We start from the raw sequence: 20805 nt of genomic DNA, 5'->3' as shown, positions 1-20805 counted from the left end.
GCGATGTGCGGTGGGGGACCGATGATTTTAGGTTTGGGCCTAAATAAACGATCAGCCGATGACACGATCATCGGCTGATCGTTTCCTCTATTCCACCGAGCGATAATCGGCTGAATCGGGCCGATTATCGCTCCATGAAATAGGCCCCTTAGGGTAGCTTCACACGTAACGGTTCCGCTGCGGATCCCTTATCCTTTATCTTGAATAAGAACACTTATTCGCAGTGGGATTACCACCCCACTGCCAGAATGTAAATGCCCTATTAAGGGCCCTATTACACGGGACGATTATCGTGCGAAAAATCGTTATATAGTTCGAGTTTAAACGATAATTGTTCTGTGTAATTGCAGGTAACGATCGAAAAATCGTTGGTATGTCGTTGATTTAGATCTGAACCTAAAATAATCGTTAATCGTTCGCTGTAATTCTACATTCGTTCGCTCAAGTTCCGCATTTTTTCACTAATCGTTCAGTGTAATTGCTCATTGTTCATTGTTGTGCTGGGATCCAATGGAGCAAACGATCACAGTAACGATCGTAACTAACGACTATTGTTGTGTGATATGGTGAACGATTTCAAGTTAACGATAAACATCTAGTTTATCATTAGTCGTTAAAAACGTTGAAAAACGCTCCGTGTAATAGGACCTTAAGCCAAATCCCAGTTATGTGACCAGATACGAGTCGGCCTTAAAGGTAAGGTCTTAAAAGATGGTAACTATGGTGACCAAGCCATGGAGATGTGAGTCTGGCTTAAAAGTCGGGTCTTAAAACAGGGATGGGGAACCTTTGGCCTTTCAGCTGTTGCAAATCTACAATTCCCATCATGCCTGGACAGCCAAAGCGAAGCATGATGGGAATTGTAGTTTTGCAACAGCTGTAGGGCCAAAGCTTCCCTATGGCCGCCCTAAAAGATGGTAACTATGGTGACAAAGCCATGAAGATGCGAGTCTGCACGTATTTTTCGCCATATTTGCAGGACTATAAGGATGTGCTGTTTTCCTCAGGGTAAATGAGTGTTCACTTAACCCCCCCTCCAAATTATGATAATGGTCCGGTCCGCAGAATGAGAGCCCACAGCGACCCCAAGCGGTCACTTCCTATCACACACTAATCTATTCACTTTCCCTTTCACTTATCGTATCGATCACGTGGCTGAAAAAAAAAAATCCCCTTCTAAAACCGCCCCCAGACCCCTCCCTATATCCATCCCCACGGAGCCTGATTCATTCTCCACACGGCAAGTGTCAGCCACTTCCTGCGCCAGCCCCGGAAGCCGAGCGGAGACAGCAGGACTTGCCGGTTCTATTGGGAAGGATCGTTGTACGGCGCCGCTGTTGTAAGCGTAGGAAGATACCATGAGCACAGGTAACACGGGGGGAGACGGGCCCTGTATACCTGAGGTCTGGAGGCTGCGGGCGGCTACCCGCTTATTTTTTATTTCGGGCCACAGAAGCTGATGCTGAGTCATGGGCGGGGCGTTGTGTTGGGGGAGGGGTTTCGTGTAGACATCGCTGTTTGTGGGCGGAGTTTTATTGTCGCAGAATACACCGGAGCCCTGTGCTGTGTATATAGGCAGAATACACCGGAGCCCTGTGCTGTGTATATAGGCAGAATACACCGGAGCCCTGTGCTGTGTATATAGGCAGAATACACCGGAGCCCTGTGCTGTGTATATGGGCAGTGTGCCCCCGGAGCCCCGTACAGTGTATATGGGCAGAGTACACCGGAGCCCTGTGTTGTGTATATAGGCAGAATACACCGGAGCCCTGTGTTGTGTATAGGCAGAATACACCGGAGCCCTGTGTTGTGTATAGGCAGAATACACCGGAGCCCCGTGCTGTGTATATAGGCAGAATACACCGGAGCCCCGTGCTGTGTATATAGGCAGAATACACCGGAGCCCTGTGCTGTGTATATGGGCAGAATACACCGGAGCCCTGTGCTGTGTATATGGGCAGAATACACCGGAGCCCTGTGCTGTGTATATGGGCAGAATACACCGGAGCCCTGTGCTGTGTATATGGGCAGAATACACCGGAGCCCTGTGCTGTGTATATAGGCAGAATACACCGGAGCCCTGTGCTGTGTATATGGGCAGAATACACCGGAGCCCCGTGCTGTGTATATGGGCAGAATACACCGGAGCCCCGTGCTGTGTATATAGGCAGAATACACCGGAGCCCCGTGCTGTGTATATAGGCAGAATACACCGGAGCCCTGTGCTGTGTATATAGGCAGAATACACCGGAGCCCTGTGCTGTGTATATAGGCAGAATACACCGGAGCCCTGTGCTGTGTATATAGGCAGAATACACCGGAGCCCCGTACAGTGTATATGGGCAGAATACACCGGAGCCCCGTGCTGTGTATATAGGCAGAATACACCGGAGCCCTGTGCTGTGTATATAGGCAGAATACACCGGAGCCCCGTACAGTGTATATGGGCAGAGTGCCCCCGGAGCCCCGTACAGTGTATATGGGCAGAGTGCCCCCGGAGCCCCGTACAGTGTATATGGGCAGAGTGCCCCCGGAGCCCCGTACAGTGTATATGGGCAGAGTGCCCCCGGAGCCCCGTACAGTGTATATGGGCAGAGTGCCCCCGGAGCCCCGTACAGTGTATATGGGCAGAGTGCCCCCGGAGCCCCGTACAGTGTATATGGGCAGAGTGCCCCGTACAGTGTATATGGGCAGAGTACACCGCACAGGGCTCCAGGGGCATATAGGCAGAGTGCCCCCGGTGCCCTGTGCTGTGTATAGGCCGAATACACCGGAGCCCCGTGCGGTGTGTAGAGGCAGAGTGCCCCCGGAGCCCTGTGCTGCTGTACATATCTGTGTCAGTCAGGACTGGTCAAGTCCCTGGAGCCACATACCCCACCACCCTAGTACTAGGACTGCCCACTGATGCCTCACATGGGTGAGCCCCCTGCTCAGTGTTAGGAGTGGAGGATGGGGGCACCGAGCATCATACACCAGTCACACTATTACTGTGTCACTTCTGAAACCTCCAGAATAGAAACAAATGAAGAGGAGACATAAAAGGTCAGACAAGCTGCCGCATCTCTACATCAGGGTCCTGTACAGCAATCACATAGTGTAGTTGTCCTTACCTAGTGTTCAAAGGTGTAATTCATCTTGGCACAGGTAGAGAGCAGTACAGTATATATAGCACAGATAGAGAGCAGTATAGTACAGGTGGACAGCATATACGGTATACATAGTGCAGATAGGGCCCAATGCATAGAGTACAGGTAGAGAGCAGTATGTTACAAATGTCGTAGACAAAGAGTAGTGCAGGATATGTAATACAGGTAGCTGTACTGTACCACTCTGTACCTGTGCTGTAAGTATTGTATTGTATTCTCTATCTGTACTACGTGTACAGTACTACCTTTTACCTGTACTGCACTCTGTACTGTTTATTACTCTATACCTGTACAATCTATAATAGAAACATAGAAGATTGTCGGCAGAAGGAGACCACCTGCTCCATCTAGTCTGCCCTATTAGTATTTCTCTTTTCGCCCTATGACGGCACCCCTGGAGAGGTCCACCTCCTTTCCCCATTGGACAGGAAACAGGATGCAGGGAATCCCTGGATCTTTAAAAGAAGTAACCTTCCCTCCTCTCGTCAGTTTTCTGTTTCCTGTCCCAAGGGAGCAGGAGCTGGAAGGGGCTCTCCCTTCCCTACCCTGGATTAAAAGAGAGAGTGACTGGGGGTTACCGGGTTAAAACTTACCGGCTTCCCGGCGGCGTCAGGCTCCGTCATGGAGCAGCCTCCTAGTCTGGCTTCCCCCCGACACCTCCGGAAGACGGGTCCCCGGACCTCCCCTGGCCCTCCTCGGTGCGGCTGGTGCTCCAGTCTGCAGCGCTGCGCCCGCGCGCGCTGCGGCATGAGTAGCCGGAAGTACGGGGGAGGGGGTAGCTCTGCCGGCCGTGTTCGGCAACTTCCGGGGTCTGTGCCTGCTCAGGTGGAGCGCCGGGAGGGTGACGCCGGGTCAGCGCACGGCGTGGGGGCGGAGTCAGCCGGTCACATGGGATTTCGGCGCCAGATTCAAAAAGGTGCCATGATGGACGCCAGGTCAGTACTCAATCCTGGGTGCTTGAGCTGCTCTCCCTTGTGAAGCAGCTACCTGGTGCTATAACGGAAGTTCTGACCTCCTGGATCTTGGACGATCATCATGGAGGGTGAGAGCGCTGAAATCACTGAATCTACTCCTCCTGCAACTCAGGTTCCAAAGGTATGGAGTGGGTAAGAGGGGAAGTTCCCCAATCGATTTTATGTTTTTCTCTAAAGTTTTGATGTCTTGTCAATTTTAGGAAGGGTCATCCAGTAAGACTCGCTCTAAGAGTAAAGAATGTCCAACCTGTAGAAAACGATTAAGTAGCTCCTACAATAAGCTTCTTTGTGGTAGCTGTATGAATAGAGTTCTGGAAGACCAGGGACCATCTTTTGTTCGTAACATGAAGAACATCATAAAAAAGGAAATTAGGGTAGGTTTAAAAAAAAAAAAAAAAAAAAAAGTTTTTTTTTTTTTAAGATATATAGATATATTTTTCTTTTTCTGCTTATTTTCAGGCTTCTATGCCTTTTCAGGCTCAGCCTCCTACAACACCAGCCCCTACGTAAGCCCCTATACCGGCTCCAGCTCTGCCTCTTCCTATGTCAGCTCCAGCCGTTTTTCCAATTATTGATCTTGAACAACCTGGACCTAGTAGATCTGTGTCTCATCCTCCGTCCTCTTTAGGAGAAGAGGAGGACCAGAGTCTCGGCACAGAGGCAGAGGATATGGGGCAGTCGGGCTTGGAGGTTGAGGAAGTAGTGTCTGAGCCATCACCTGCGGTAGATTTTGTGGATACCTTAATCAAGGCCGTAAGAGAGACTATGGGCATAGAGGAGACTCCAGAACCTCAGACCATACAGGATAGAATGTTTGGCGGTTTGGCTCCTAAAAAACGTCCAGTCTTCCCTATTCATCAGAATATCAAGACTCTCATCAAACATGAATGGTCTAACCCAGATAGAAAATTCTTTATACCAGCCGCTGTAAGTGCTGTCTTGTCTGGTATATGTATACAATTTCTTTTTGAATATCATACGATTTACACCTACCACCTTGTGTTATTTCTCTTACAGTTCAAAAGGAAATATCCATTTGACCAAGAGGAATCTAGCACTTGGGGCGTGGCCCCCAAAATAGATCCTCCTATAGCCAAGATATTCAAACAGAATGCTCTACCTTTTGAGGACTGTGCCTCCCTGAAAGACCCAATGGACAGACGAGCAGAGATTTATTTAAAAAAGGATTGGGAGGCATCTACTGCCGTGTTTAAACCTTTAGTGGCAGCCACTTCAGTCTCAAGAGCCCTAGAGGTTTGGTTGTCTGAACTTAAGGAGATGATTAGTAAAGGGACACCTGTTGACGAACTCCTTAAACCATTTGAAACCTTGGAAAAAGCCATGTCTTTCGTTTCTGAGGCTTCAGCTGACGCCCTGAAGCTTTCCGCTCGTTCAGCCGCGGTATCTAACTCTGCTCGCAGATCCATGTGGCTTAAAGAGTGGAAAGGGGACGTCACTTCAAGATCTAAGTTATGTGGAGTCCCCTGCGAAGGTAACTTGCTTTTCGGTCCAGCTCTGGACAATATATTAGAGAAAGCATCAGACAGAAAGAAAGGGTTCCCCCTGATACCGCAACAATCTACTCGTCCCTTCAAGGGAAAAGGTAGGAACACACAGAGGAGCTCTAACACTAATAAAAAAGAGTGGAGACCCACGAAAAAAACCAAGGGGTTCCTCTTTAAGAATACTGATAACCCTAAAAAACCTACACAATGACGCCAGGTCCCTGTGGGAGGGCGTCTGTCATGTTTTTGGTCACAGTGGTGTAACATTTCTAATAGCACGGTTGTACTGGATCTAATAAAACATGGTTTAAAGATTTCTTTTTTGTCCTCCCCAGGGGAAAGATTTGTAGTTACAGATCTATCATCAGAGCCTGAAAAACAGATAGCTCTCACACTAGAAGTTCAGTCTTTACTGGATAAAAAAGTTCTGATCCCGGTCCCAGAAGCAGAGTATGGTAAAGGGTTTTATTCCACTTTGTTCCTGGTAAAAAAGCCCAATGGTTCTTATAGAACCATCATCAATCTTAAACCGCTCAATAAAGTTCTTACTTATGAAAGGTTTAAGATGGAATCTGTTGCCACTGCCATCCTGAATCTCTCCCAGAATTGTTACATGGCCACGTTAGATTTGAGGGACGCTTATTACCATATCCCCATTTACCCAGACCATCAGAGGTTCTTAAGGGTGGCCGTAAAAATGCTGGATTCAGTATGTCATTTTCAGTACCGGGCGTTACCCTTTGGTATCTCACAGGCCCCTAGAGTGTTTACTAAAGTAATGGCAGAAGTGATGGCACACATAAGGGAACAAGACATAATAATCATTCCCTATCTAGATGATTTTTTGCTGGTGAGTAACTCCGCTGATTCACTACAGACCCAGATCAAAGTAGTAGAGGACATCCTGGTTAAATTAGGTTGGGAAATCAATGATGACAAATCCAACAAAATACCCTCTCAGTATTGCCAGTTCTTGGGGATCTGTCTGGATTCTAGATCCAAAAGATCCTTTTTACCCGAAAACAAAATTTCCAACATTTGCGCTAAAACTCAGGAACTTTTGGATAACCCTCAGACTACTTTCAGGAAGGCTATGTCACTTTTGGGTCTATTTACTTCCTGTATTCCTGCGGTTCCCTGGGCACAATATCACTCTAGGGTGTTCCAGTCTCAAATCCTTGGTGAATGGGACGGTGCGGTTGAATCTCTTGATTTTCCCCTCCTTCTATCTCCACAGACACTCAGATCTCTTTCCTGGTGGACACAAAGGAATCATCTTTCCAAGGGACTTCCTTGGAACTTAGAAGAGGTTGTGACAATCACCACGGACGCCAGTCCTCGGGGATGGGGAGCCCATGCAGATTCCCAGGTCTTCCAGGGCCAATGGTCTCCAGAAGAAGCCAGGGACCCACAAAACGTGAGAGAGTTGAGAGCAATATTCTTCTCCTTATCCCAGGCTCTTCCACTAATAAGAAACAAAAATGTGAGAATCTTATCAGACAACAGGGCGGCAGTGGCATATGTCAACCACCAGGGAGGCACAAGGTCACCACAGCTCATGAGGGTAACTCATTTTCTTTTCAGATTATAGAACCACATTGCCTATCCCTGTCAGCACTTCACTTAAGAGGGGTAGACAATGTAAAAGCAGATTTCCTCAGCCGACACTCGCTAAATCAGGGAGAGTGGGAACTTTCACAGGAAGTTTTTTACCAGATCTCCAGACTGTGGGGAACACCAGAAATAGACCTGTTTGCCTCTCGAGCGAACAGGAAGATTCCCAGGTTCTTCTCCCTCTGCCCTGCCGACAAGCCCTTAGCATTGGATGCGTTAGCCCAACCGTGGAACAGGGGCCTTCTTTATGCGTTCCCTCCCATCAGACTAATTCCGAGAGTAGTCAGGAAGATCAGACAGGACAGGGCCCATGTCATACTGATAGCACCCTTTTGGCCAAGAAGGGTCTGGTTTACCTGGCTCAGAAAGATGTCCCTGACGGATCCTTGGATACTACCAGACAGAGCAGATCTCCTCAGCCAGGGCCCAGTCTTCCATCCACAAGCTCACAATCTTCACATGACTGCCTGGCATTTGAAAGGCAACTGCTGATAGATAGAGGCCTTTCTTCTGAAGTCATCACTACCTTGCTTGCCAGCAGAAAGAGAGTTACCTCGATGATATACTTACGCACTTGGAAAACATTTTGCAGATTTGTAAATAAACCGATAAACGTACTGGCTGCCCCGGACATTCCTTTAATTCTACAGTTTCTTCAGGAAGGTCTAAATAAAAACCTTAGACCCAGCACTCTTAAAGTACAGATCTCGGCACTCTCTGCCCTCTACGATTATAAACTGGCGGACCATCCATGGATTAAGAGGTTCGTTAAAGCAGCCAGCAGGTTGTGTCCCACTGTCAAGTCTAAGATTCCTCCCTGGGACCTCAATCTAGTGTTAAATGGCCTCACCACTAAGCCTTTTGAACCATTAGTTGAAAGCCATATTAAATTTCTATCATATAAGTTAGCCTTTCTCCTAGCCATAACGTCAGCCAGAAGAGTTAGCGAGATTAGGGCTTTCTCTATACAGACTCCCTACATGACCATTAGAGATGACAGGGTGGTCCTATCACCTGACCCGGCCTTCTTACCAAAGGTAGTCACTGATTTCATAGATCTCAGGAGGTAATGTTACCATCATTTTGCAGCACACCAGCTAATGAACAAGAGATATCTTTTCATAGTCTTGACGTTAGAAGAGCTATTCTACATTATTTAAAAGTCACAGAAGAATGGCGCTTAAGTAATAACTTACTGATATCCTTCCAAGGGAAATATAGGGGTAGAGCAGCCTCTACACAAACAATAGCCAGATGGGTCAAACAAGCGATTGGAGAGTGTTACAGGGCTAAAGACATGATAACGCCAGTGGGGTTTGGAGCTCATTCAACTAGAGCAGTAGCTACCTCTTGGGCGGAGAGGGCAGCAGTTTCCATTGACCAAATTTGCAGAGCAGCAACATGGAGCACCCCACATACTTTTTTCAGACATTACAGATTACAACTATCATCTACTGAGGATCTGACCTTTGGTCGCAGAGTTCTACAAGCTGTAGTCCCCCCCTAGGCGGCCATATTCCTATTCTACTCTCCAGGGGTGCCGTCATAGGGCGAAAAGAGAAAATTAAAAATTACTAACCGGTAATTTCTTTTCTTTGAGCCCATGACGGCACCCCGCCTAAATCCCGCCCTTGTATATATATAAAAAAAAAAAAAAAAAAAAAAAAAAAAAAAAAACACACAAAAAAAAAAAAAAAAAAAAAAAAAAAAGATGTGTGCATTTCTATATTTTTTGTGTGTGTTGTGAGCTTCGCTCCTAGGTCCTTGCTAAATACTGACGAGAGGAGGGAAGGTTACTTCTTTTAAAGATCCAGGGATTCCCTGCATCCTGTTTCCTGTCCAATGGGGAAAGGAGGTGGACCTCTCCAGGGGTGCCGTCATGGGCTCAAAGAAAAGAAATTACCGGTTAGTAATTTTTAATTTTCCCTTCTTATTATTTGAGGATAGATATATGTATATACCAGGCAGGTTTACTTTGTTATTGTGGATAACAGAATTTAAACCTGCCTGGGTTAAACATGTATCTACCCTGAGTATGTGACCAGCAAGGCTCTCTACCTGTGCTACCTACATGTACTCTACTGCTCTCTACCTGTGCTACATGTACTGTACTGCCCTCTGCCCGTGCTACCTGTGCTGTACTGCCCTCTGCCCGTGCTACCTGTGCTGCACTGCCCTCTGCCCGTGCTACCTGTGCTGCACTGCCCTCTGCCCGTGCTACCTGTGCTGCACTGCCCTCTGCCCGTGCTACCTGTGCTGTACTGCTCCCTACCTGTGAGTTTGGCCTCTACTGTAGCCAATCAGATGCATCACAGATCAGCGCTGCCTGAGGCATCAGAAGTCATATGCGGTGTCATGTTTTGGTTGCACAGGAGAGGATATTGTGGGTTTATACTGAGCACTTCTATGTCCTGCGGTGCTGACTTATGGCACGGATGTTGCAATGTAATAATAACCCACAATACCCACAGCTTGTATGTTTTGCTACTACTTTTATTCATGATACGTAGATCTGAACAGCCATGTATCTTCTCTCCGCCTGTTGTGGCTGATTTTACAACAAACCAGAAAGTTACCAGCTGATTTATATGCAGAGCTGTAGAGTAAAGAGCAGGCTATAGCTCACTGTCACCACTGAGCTCACTGCTCACTGTTTAGTGAATATTATGTCAGGGTATGTTCACACTGAGGAATAGTGGGCTACTACTGTACAGGGTGATGGGTACTGGAGGCTAAGTGAAGGAGAGTGGAAGGCGAGACGGTCTACTCAGCTACTACAGCACAAATTGCTAAAAAAATATATAGCTGAAAAATAAAAGCGGTATACATTGTAGATAGTAATACAGATCTACGGTTATATGCTCCATTTATATTCACCTACAGTACCTTCCTATTTGTCTCCCCCCCCCCCCCCCGTGTGTTTCCAGGTCTGAGCTTGGAGAAAACAGCCGCCTTCCGTAAGAAGCTGAAGGCCGAGCCCCGCTTTGTGCTGGCCCAGAATGTGGCGACGTGCAGCGATCCGCTGGAGGTGTGCTTGCAGAGGCAGACAGTCCAAGACAGTGTACACGTCTTCCAGCACACCATCCCCGCTGAGGGCAAACCTGTCACCAACCAGAAAAACTCAGGTACCACACACCTGTCAATGATGGAGATCTGCTTGCTTTTATTTAGTTATGTGTTAATACACTAAAATATTATAATTTAGTTATGCACATATAATTTTATATACAGTGGTGCCTTGGATTAGGAGCATAATTCGTTCCGGGACTGTGCTTGTAATCCAAATCCACTCTTAAACCAAAGCAAATTTTCCCATAAGAAATCATTGATATGCAGACAATTGGTTCCACACCCCAAATATAATGATTTATTATTCTGAATAACATGTAAAACAGACGAAACAAACATTTAGAAACAACAGAATCTGTGATATTATAAGTTACTATACAGTAATGGAGAGGATGGGAAACACAAGGGCGGACAGAGACTGCAGGGAGCATGAAGGAATGAGCAGGACAGATGTGGGCACATACATGCAGCACTCTCTGTCTGGGGAGAGAGGGGTTACAGCTATGGAGAGATTACCTCCACAGTCCTGTCCTCTGATGTAAGCCCCAGCCTGAAGTGGATCTGCTATGATTTGGAAGGTGAGGGAGACTTCCTGGGTCAGAGTACTGGGCTGTAGACCACACAATGCAGACCATGCCCCTCCTCTACTCGCCCTCCAACCCAGTACAGGGAGCTCTTAAACCAAGTCACAATTTTGAAAAACTGTGAGCTCTTAAACCAAAACGCTCTTAAACCAAGTTACTCTTAAACCAAGGTACCACTGTGTATATAATATATTATATGCAAAGAAGGGGTCCGTGGAGCCTCAGTTGCAAGTCTCAAAACATGGGATTAGCCAGATATCCCTCTCTCCAGAGAAGGAAGCCCATTGCCAAGGGGTGCCTCCTAGTGGGGAGAGCACCAAACCACCCTGATATGTAGTCCCTCAGGTCCTCACTCTGTTGCGAGCTTTGGGACCTAAATAGGGAAACACCAGGGTGGCCCCTATTAGTCAAAGTCTAACTCTGTGGCGAGTGTAACGACATAAGACAAGGGTTTCAGGGTATTTGCCCCTCGTCAGTGTGAAGTAGGATTCCGGCTACCGGGGGCAATGAAAAATAGACCAACAAAACACAACAATCACTGAACTCAGGGAGAACAGCTGTTCTCCCTGAGTTCAGTGATTGTTGTGTTTTGTTTGTGTGTGTATATCTATATTTATACTATAGTATATATTATTTAGTTGTGTGCCCATCTAAAATATATCATGTGTGCATATGTCATATAGTTCACAGGTATTTAGCAGTGTCCAGGAAAGCAGATAGATTCCCATTCCCCCAATGACTTGCTGCAGCAGAATCCTCCCTGTAACCCTCCCTGTCTGCACAAACACTGCCATGTCTCTTACCTATTAGATAGAAGATACAGTCAGACTTTTTGTAATATAATGTGTAATGTTAGTTGCTCCACAGCAGATTCAGTAGCAGCTGCAGTAAGGTACGTGCACGGGTAGTGTACAACTTTTCACCTAGGAACATTGGTATAAGCTGTATATCTCCCCAGCTGCAGGCAGAAACCTCAGCAGGCTACGTATCTTCCCAGAATCTGCAGGACTAGTTCAGTGTCTGTGCCAATAAATATGATGACATTACTAGTAGTTTACTGTCACATAATAAAAGATAGGAAATAAAACCAGGAACTGACGTTCTTATAAAGGATTTTCACTTCTCCTTTTTTATTACATTCACATCTGCATCTAATATCATATGTCTAATAATCGCAGGGCTACTTAAAGTGAACATGTCACTGAGTAGGGGGGGAAACACATGTTCCTCTCCTCTTTCTGTATCTGTACCTGGATGACCCCATTAGTTCTTCTGATCAGTTGGGGACGATTTTTAGGTCAGGACCTAAAGACATGATCAGCCAATGATTGTTGTCTTTTTTGACATGGAGCGATGATCTGCTTAATCGGCCTAATTTAGCAGATTATTACTCTGAGTAATAGGGTCCTTAGTCATGACTGTGCCCATTTTATTGCATAATCATTGGATTTACTGCAGTCCCTTCATTCCCTGCATAGGTGGGAGGTTCCAGAGATCATTCTCCAACCTATCAGAATGTTGTGGTATATCCTCGCCATTAGAAGACGGGAAACCTTTTTATTTTGGGACTATACATATGGATAGATGGGACTTTTAATGCAAATCTTTACCTAAAACTTCTCCATATATTAGAAAATCATATGTAAGGCTAGGTTCACACTGTGTTTTTGCAATCTGTTTTATGCAAAAAAAGGATGCTTTTTTGTGCATCTATTTTTCCATTGACCTCTATTATAAGAAAATGGATCAAAACGCATCTTTTTTTTGTGTACGATAAAAAAAACGGATGCGTTTTGATGCTTTTTTTATAGTGGAAGTCGATGGAAAAATGGATCAAAACAGATGCCCACAAATGCATCCAATCTTCATCCGTTTTTTGCCTTGTAGCGTAATAGCTAATGGTGAACAATTTTTCTGTAATGAAAAGAATAAATACAGAAATCCCTGTAAGTAACGTTACTGCACAGATGCCGGATTTCCAAATATATGGAGATTTTACTCTTTGGGTGAAATAAAATGTGATGGTACACAGTGGCATAGCTAGGCATTAAGATTCGGGGCCAGTGCCCGGATAGGAAGTTCACTGCCCCGAATCTTTTGCCTACCGACGTCATGCTCCAGGGTCAGGGCCGTTGCACGGGCGCCCGGCAGCGCCCCCGCACTCATGGCAACTCTCTATCCCCTCTCTCCCTGAGGCCAGACCCCACAGACGCACCGCACGCTGCTCAGTGACGTCATCCATTTGGAGGGACGGCCGCAGCGTCTCCACGCTCCTGCGGCACCTCTCTCCCTGCTCGAATTAGGGCACCCAGCTGGTGAGTATTTTGACAGCCACAGCTGCCGCGCTGTCAAAAGGAGGCCGCCCGCTGCCACACACTTTGGTAATGGGCAGCGCTACGGCTGCTGTTCCTCTCCCGGAAATGCACGGTCTCCTGTGATCTTCCGGCGCAGACAGCAGGGTACAGTGACGCTGCCTGCGCCGGATGTGTAAGGCAGCCTCTACCATGAATTACAGAGGCTGCAGGGGCATGCGACATGAGCAGCGTCTCTGTACTATGCTGCTTGTGCCAGAAGATCACAGGAGACCGCGCTGCTGGGAACGGGTGACAGGTGAGTGGGGAAGTGCAGGGGCCGGGATGGTGTCACTAGTAGGACACTGCACAGAGGGAAGGGGGCTGGATTGGATGCTATATGGGGGTATTGGCTACTATATGGGGCACTATGGGGGTATTGGATACTATATGGGGCACTATGGGGGAATTGGCTACTGTATGGGGCACTATTGGGGGGGATATTGGATACCGTATGGGGTACTATTGGGGGGATATTGGATACCGTATGGGGCACTATTGGGGGGGGTATTGGATACCGTATGGGACACTATTGGGGGGGGGTATTGTATACCGTATGGGACACTATTGGGGGGGGGGTATTGTATACCGTATGGGACACTATTGGGGGGTATTGGATACCGTATGGGGCACTATGGGGGTATTGGATACCGTATGGGGCACTATGGGGGTATTGGATACCGTATGGGACACTATTGGGGGGTATTGGATACCGTATGGGACACTATTGGGGGGTATTGGATACCGTATGGGACACTATTGGGGGGTATTGGATACCGTATGGGACACTATTGGGGGGTATTGGATACCGTATGGGACACTATTGGGGGGTATTGGATACCGTATGGGGCACTATGGGGGTATTGGATACCGTATGGGGCACTATGGGGGTATTGGATACCGTATGGGGCACTATGGGGGTATTGGATACCGTATGGGGCACTATTGGGGGGGTATTGGATACCGTATGGGACACTATTGGGGGGTATTGGATACTATATGGGACACTATTGGGGGGGTATTGGATACTATATGGGGCACTATTGGCGGATTGGATACTATATGGGGTACTGAGGGGGCATTAGCTACTATATGGGCGGGAGTAACTAGTCGCTTATATAGAGGTGGGTAGGAGATATTATAAAATTGAAGAGCCTAAGATGTGTGTCTGACAGATTCTGTGGAGATGGCTTGGGTCCAGAAGACGTAATCATGACAGCCTGGGCCAAGTGGGGAACACAACAGGAGAGGAAGACTCCAATCAGAGAAGAGGTCACTTGTGAGTCACCTGGATGTATAGTATCTGTACTATAATATGCTCACTGTATGGGGGTATAAATGGTCTGTATATAGTATATTGTATACAGTATGGTGGTGTTAGTGTGTGTAGGGGAGGGAGTCAGGTGGGGATAGTGTGTGTAGGGGGTGTTAGGTGGGATAGAGTGCGTAGGGGTTCAGGTGAGATAGAGTGTGTGTGTGTATAGGTGGGGTAGTGTGTGGGGCAGGTTTACTGCAGGCAGAGGGGGGAACTGTATTACTATTAACGGTATTACTATATTACTATGGTGGGTACAGCAGGCACATTATTACTATATAGGGGGCATAGCAGTGGGAGAATTTTTAATATGGGGACACAGCAAGGGGCATTATTACTACATGTGGCACAGCAGGGGACATTATTATATTTGGGTGCACAGCAGGAGCATTATTACTATATAGGGGACACAGCGGGGCATGATTATTACTATATTGAGGACACAGCAGGGGGCAAATCAGGGGACATTATTACTATATGGAGGGCACAGGGGGTAATATTACTATATGGGGGCACAGTAGGGGCATTTTACAATGTGGGATAGCACAGCAGGGAGCATCATTACTATATTTGGGTTCAGATCAGGGGCTATTCTGTAGGGGGGATGCTGCACAGCAGGGGGGCTATTCTGTAGGGGGATGCTGCACAGCAGGGGGGCTATTCTATAGGGGATGCTGCACAGCAGGGGGGCTATTCTATAGGAGATGCTGCACAGCAGGGGGGCTATTCTATAGGGGATGCTGCACAGCAGGGGGGCTATTCTATAGGAGATGCTGCACAGCAGGGGGGTGCTATTCTATAGGGGGATGCTGCACAGCAGGGGAGGCTATTCTGTAGGGGGATTCTGCACAGCAGGGGGGATATTCCATATGGAGATGCTGCACAGCAGAGGGGGGCATATACTATATGGGGTGTGTTGCACAGGGGGCCATATACTACATGAGCACTGCTGCATGGGGACCTATACTACATGGAGGCACAGTTGAGGCCTATAATTTATGCAGACACGGAGGGGGGGGGCTGCTACTATGTGGGGGTAGAGAGAAGGCCTATACTATATGAAAGTACAGGTAAGCCACAAAAGAGACCTAATTACTATGTGTGCTTGAGCAAGGAGCCTAAAATGTTTTTTCCTGGCAAATTCTGAAGAGAAGGGTTATGGCTTGGGCAGAATGGAAAATAAAGAGAAAAGTGAGCAACTGATTAGAGAAGACGTCAACTGTGAGTCACAAGTCACTATTTCAGAAACTAACCTATATGACCATCTGTTTTTAAAAAAAGATATGTATATTTACACACACACACACACATACACATACTGTGTGTGTGTGTAACGTCCGTGCAGAAGTCAACTCAGGGGGCCCATGCCCCAGATGTTTTAGGACCCTAGCAACGCCCCTGATGGTACAGGAATGGAAGCTGGTTTTGTTCCTGTAGTTTGTGCAGGTTTTGTCTTGTCTGTAACACATCTGCTTCCCTCTCTCTGATCTCCCAGGAAGGTGCTGGATCTTCTCTTGTCTGAACGTCATGAGGTTACCTTTTATAAAGAAGTTTAATCTTGAAGAATTTGAGTTTAGCCAGCCACATCTATTTTTCTGGGATAAGGTATGTTTTCTTTGCAAGTTAAAAAAACAATATAAATTGCGGTGTCTACTCCTGATTCGCTGACCTACCATATAACCTTACTATGTAACCTCTCCAGCTCCCTGTAAGGGCCGTACTTGCAGGCACAGCACTCTGGACGATGCCCCTGGCCATAAATCATCCCCTGGTATTGTATTAACAAAAACATTTGCTGCCAGAGATTTTTACCATGAATTACAGTTCAAAAGAAGTTGAAAGGGCGGTCAGAAAAAGGTTTACTTATTCATGAGATAATTGTCATCGTGCTTAAAGGGATATTATAGGCATACGTCAGGTATTTTACAAAGCAGTCAAGGGGCTTTAAAAAAAACTTTACTCATGGCTCCTGTTCTCCACTTATCCCTGCTTTCTCTGAAGTATCATTCCTGCAAGAAATGCCCGCTCAGCTGCTAAGGGTCCATTTACACAGAAAGATTATCTGCCAAAGATTTGAAGCCAAAGCCAGGAACAGAGTATAAACAGAGATCAGGTCATAAAGGGAAAGCCTGAGATTTCTGCTCTTTTCAAATCCATTCCTGGCATTGGCTTCAAATCTTTGGCAGATAATCTTTCTGTGTAAATGGACACTTACAGGCCCTGATTGGTTGAGCTGGCATTTCTTGCAGGAATTAAGGCCCTGTTCCACGGAACGATTATCGTCCGTATTCGGTTGATATCGGCCGCTACGGACGATAATCGTCCCGTGGAATAGAGTGCAACGATCAGCCGACATCGTTCATGTCGGCTGATCGTTGCAGTCGCTTGTTTTTCAACAAGTTGAAAAACAAGCGACTGATACAGCAACGATCTTCTTCTGCCGTCGCTCCGTTGAATAGGAGCATCGGCAGCAGACGCTGCGGTATCCTATGGACTGCCTGGACGATCAGCGATCACCCGGGCAGCTCCCCCCCCCCCCCCCTCCCCGACGCCCCTCCCGCACTCACCCGCTCGCTGCTGCCGCGATGAATAGCGGCGGCAGCGAGCAGGGAACGAGGAGCAAACGAGCGCTGAGAGCTCTCGTTTGCTCCTCTAAACGACCCGTGAAATAGGGCCATTAGACTTCAGAGGAAGCAGGGCAGGCTAGCCATTGGAACAGCAGCTGTGATGAACCAGAGTAGTTGAGTGTGGTTTAAAAAACAAAACAAAAAAAAAACACCCTAACTGCTTTATAAAACTTTTTTTTTTTTTATATTAAAATAATCTGATTAGTGATGAGTTCCCTTACAGGCTGCATGCCTTTATTATTACATTAAATAACTTCAAAGTGTCTCTGTAGAGTTTTATGCTGGCTCCCTAAACAATTTAAGTTAATTTGAAAGAAAAGCTTTTTGGGTGAATTACCCCTTTAAGATCATGAATTTTCACAATAATGAGTACCCTGAGGCTGGGTCATTGCTTCCTCATTTCCCTGGGACATATTTCTTCTGGTTATGTCTCATCATCATTTTTGTTAAGATTGCAGAAAAAGATTTTGCTATAGTAACAAGCCTAACTCGTGATGCAAACAGTAACTCGCAGGCTATGCTGATTATGCAACTACAAGTAATTTTAGTGGGAATTAAGCAAATTGTGTAACTGTTTGTTTTAGGCTTTGAGGGGGTGGGGAAGCCGTGATATTGGGAAGAATACTCCCTTAAAAGACCCATTTACATGGCCCACCATTATTTGTATCTGTTAATGTTATGTTGTGCACCCCCTACAGGTAGAGCGCTGCAACTATTTCCTGAACGCTTTTGTTGAGACCGCGCACCAGAACGAGCCAATTGATGGAAGGCTCATGCAGTTTCTGCTTTCCAACCCCAGTAATGATGGAGGCCAGTGGGACATGCTTGTTAATCTGATCGGTAAGGATTTACATTAACAAAACTCAGTTACTTTTTTTTTTTATAAACTTTTTTTGGGGGGGGGAAATTAATCCCTTTTTTTTTTTTTTTTTTTTTTTTATTAATAAAAACCTGTTATTGCAACTGAACAAAAAAGGCATACACAAATAATTGCATGTGAATATAATATATATAATTTAAGTGTGTGTGCTGGTGCAATTTGGAGCAGTTAGGGTACGTTCACACTTACCAGATCCGCAGCTTATTTTCTGCAGCGGATCCGCAGCAGATCCGCAGCAGATTTCATTTAAATAACTGAACACAGCATCAAATCTGCTGCGGATCCTGTAGGCGTGAACGCACCCTTAAAGTGTCACTGTCGTGAATTTTTTTTTTGCAGAAATCAATAGTCCAGGCGATTTTAAGAAACTTTGTAATTGGGTTTATTATCCGAAAAATGCATTTTTATCATGAAAAAGCAGTTTGAAGCTCTCCCCCCTGTCTTCATTGTTCTCCTATGGAGAGAGCTAAAGAAAAGACCAAAACAGGACAACAAAGAGTTAATCTACAAATCCCTCACCCGTTATCTGTTCTGACCATCACCAGTGACCTGTCTGAGCTCGGATTACAGCTGTCACCCAGCTCCGTGCCTGTAATCCTCTGTTATCTGCTTTCTGCTGCCGGCTAACTCCCTCCTTCCTCCTCCCCCCTCCCCTCTCCCTAGAACAGACAGGGGACGTCTCCTGCAACAAGTCACAATTTTCAGATTTTTCAGAGTGGATGAAAAAGAGGAAGGAGGGGGGGACCTGGGAAAAGGCTTTTTACATGCAGATAATGGCAGATTTGGCTAATAAACCCAATTACAAAGTTTCTTAAAATCGCCTGGACTATTGATTTCTGCAAAAAAAAAAAATACGACAGTGACTCTTTAAAGGGATTTTTTTTAGTTTAGACAGTGCCTCCATGTTAGAAGGGTCTCATAAAAATATGCAGATCACAAAAGTGTCCCTCTACTTAACATACTGTAGGAAAATCTGGCACCAAGGTGGACATTTATTAAGTCCGGCATTTTTAGTACTGGGCTTAAAAATGTCCCCGCAGCGCACAGGTCTGCAGGATTTATGTAGAGGCACAATGCCTCTACATAAGTTCTGTGCGCACCAAAAATTTTGTATATTTTATATTTGGTGCAGCCCATTATGCCCTTGCCCCTCTGGTGTAAGTGGGACAAAGAAAAAAAATTCACAAAAAGTGCATGCACATAAATTTTTGCGCATCTGGCCACTCTGTGTACAAAACTCAAGATGCGCCACGTCCTAAATGTCCCCCTCCTAAATGTCCCCCTAAGTGTTCAAATTCCCTGCAGCACCAACTCACAGGACTTTTAAGGGGGGTGTTTTTTATGATCAAAAGTTGATAGTAACATATGCGGCACTCACCCATGTTAGTTTAAAACAGACCTTTATTGGGTTGGGTTACGGAGTGGAGGCTTGTGGATGGTGCGTGAAACGGTCCGTCGCCCAGTCAGTGTGCGCTTCATCAAGCCTGTTTTAAACTACCATGGGTGAGTGCCGCATCTGTTACCTGTATACTCTGAGATTAACTGTTTTATGCTGAGCACAACCCAAAAGTATACAAGAGCCTGAGTGGACAAGTAACAGGTCTGGTTTGGTGTCTTGGTGAGTGTAGTATACCATGCTTGTAGTCCTGGGTTCTTATATTATTGGATACCCATCACATTGTTTTTGGCTCCCTGACCACCTCCAACTAAAACTAATAATGTTTAGTTAGTGTTAAAAAAAAAAAAAAATCATTATTTTATTTTTTTTATTTGTACTCATGTAGAAAAGTACGGCGTCATCCCAAAGAAATGTTTCCCAGAATCCCACACATCAGAGGCAACCCGTAGAATGAATGACATATTGAATCACAAGGTAATTTTTTATTTTATTTAATTTTTGTTAGAGGATCTCTGATTAAAACTTTCTTGTCCACTAGAGCCGAGAGCTGCTCCCCTAGAGCCAGTGGGCTGATCTTAAAATCACCAGGGGGTGGCCACGTCTCTGTCCAGCTGCTCTGGAGATGCTCCGTTATAGTCTATGGAGTCCATCCAATGTAGCTGAACAACATGGCTAACATGGTAAATAAACTACAACTGCAACTAACAGCAATATCTAGAGACAGTCAGACCCGGAGTGACCAAAATGTTTGAGTGACATGTCTGTACTGCATGGACTCGCATCATTCTGTCTGATATCATAGAAGTAACGTTCTGTCATGCCATGTACACTGCTGTTACCTGTCAGCATCTTTTCTCAGGACTCTGCATTATGCCGTTCCTCTGTTGTTCCTCCTGCAAATGGGTAAAATAGATAACAATTGGGAGTGACCAGGGCCGTATTTACCACTAGGCACCCGTGGTCCGGTGCCTAGGGCAGCACCTTGGAGGGGGGCAGCACCAGGGAGCAGGGGGAAAAAACAACTTTTTTTTATTTTTTTTTTGTCTCCCACCTCCTGGTCAGACTTGCCAGCAAATCTGAGGACTTTTTGAGGGGAGTGGGGGGAAGGTATGATCAGGTCTGGTATGGCTGTGACGCCTGGAGCTATTACCTACCAATCTACCAATACTGTGGTGAGAATCCTTCAGAAAATATGCCGACTGCTCTAACCATTCACTCAATGTGGAAATTTATGTTTTAAGCAATTGAAAACCATAAAAATGTGATCCAGACAATGTACCTACATGTAAAGAAATGCATGTGGCCGAAACCGCACTCCCGCACGATGGGGCGTTTTCAGGT

The 20805-nt window shown here is 46.1% G+C and overlaps 2 protein-coding genes across 3 annotated transcripts in view; one reads left to right on the top strand and one right to left on the bottom strand.

Moving 5' to 3' along the window:
- The window catches only part of CORO6 (coronin 6), an 83263-nt gene extending 81789 nt beyond the window's left edge, over positions 1–1474 (bottom strand). The window contains exon 1 of one of the 2 annotated variants that reach the window (XM_069945638.1): positions 1399–1474. The gene's annotated coding sequence lies outside the window, so the exon portion shown is untranslated. The remainder of the gene's footprint in view (positions 1–1398) is intronic. The other variant, XM_069945636.1, reaches the window with a different exon arrangement.
- BLMH (bleomycin hydrolase) overlaps positions 1169–20805 on the top strand; it is a 54084-nt gene continuing 34447 nt past the window's right edge. The window contains exons 1-5 of the mRNA XM_069945641.1: positions 1169–1368; positions 10167–10364; positions 16054–16163; positions 17884–18025; positions 19850–19938. Of these exons, the coding sequence (XP_069801742.1) occupies positions 1359–1368; positions 10167–10364; positions 16054–16163; positions 17884–18025; positions 19850–19938 (549 nt within the window). The 5' untranslated portion in view covers positions 1169–1358. The remainder of the gene's footprint in view (positions 1369–10166; positions 10365–16053; positions 16164–17883; positions 18026–19849; positions 19939–20805) is intronic.

This window comes from Dendropsophus ebraccatus, chromosome 11 (genome assembly GCF_027789765.1).
Source record: "Dendropsophus ebraccatus isolate aDenEbr1 chromosome 11, aDenEbr1.pat, whole genome shotgun sequence".
NCBI lineage: Eukaryota > Metazoa > Chordata > Amphibia > Anura > Hylidae > Dendropsophus > Dendropsophus ebraccatus.
The sequence above is the reverse complement of the archived record's forward strand: the minus strand, read 5'-3'. Positions and strand labels throughout refer to the sequence as shown.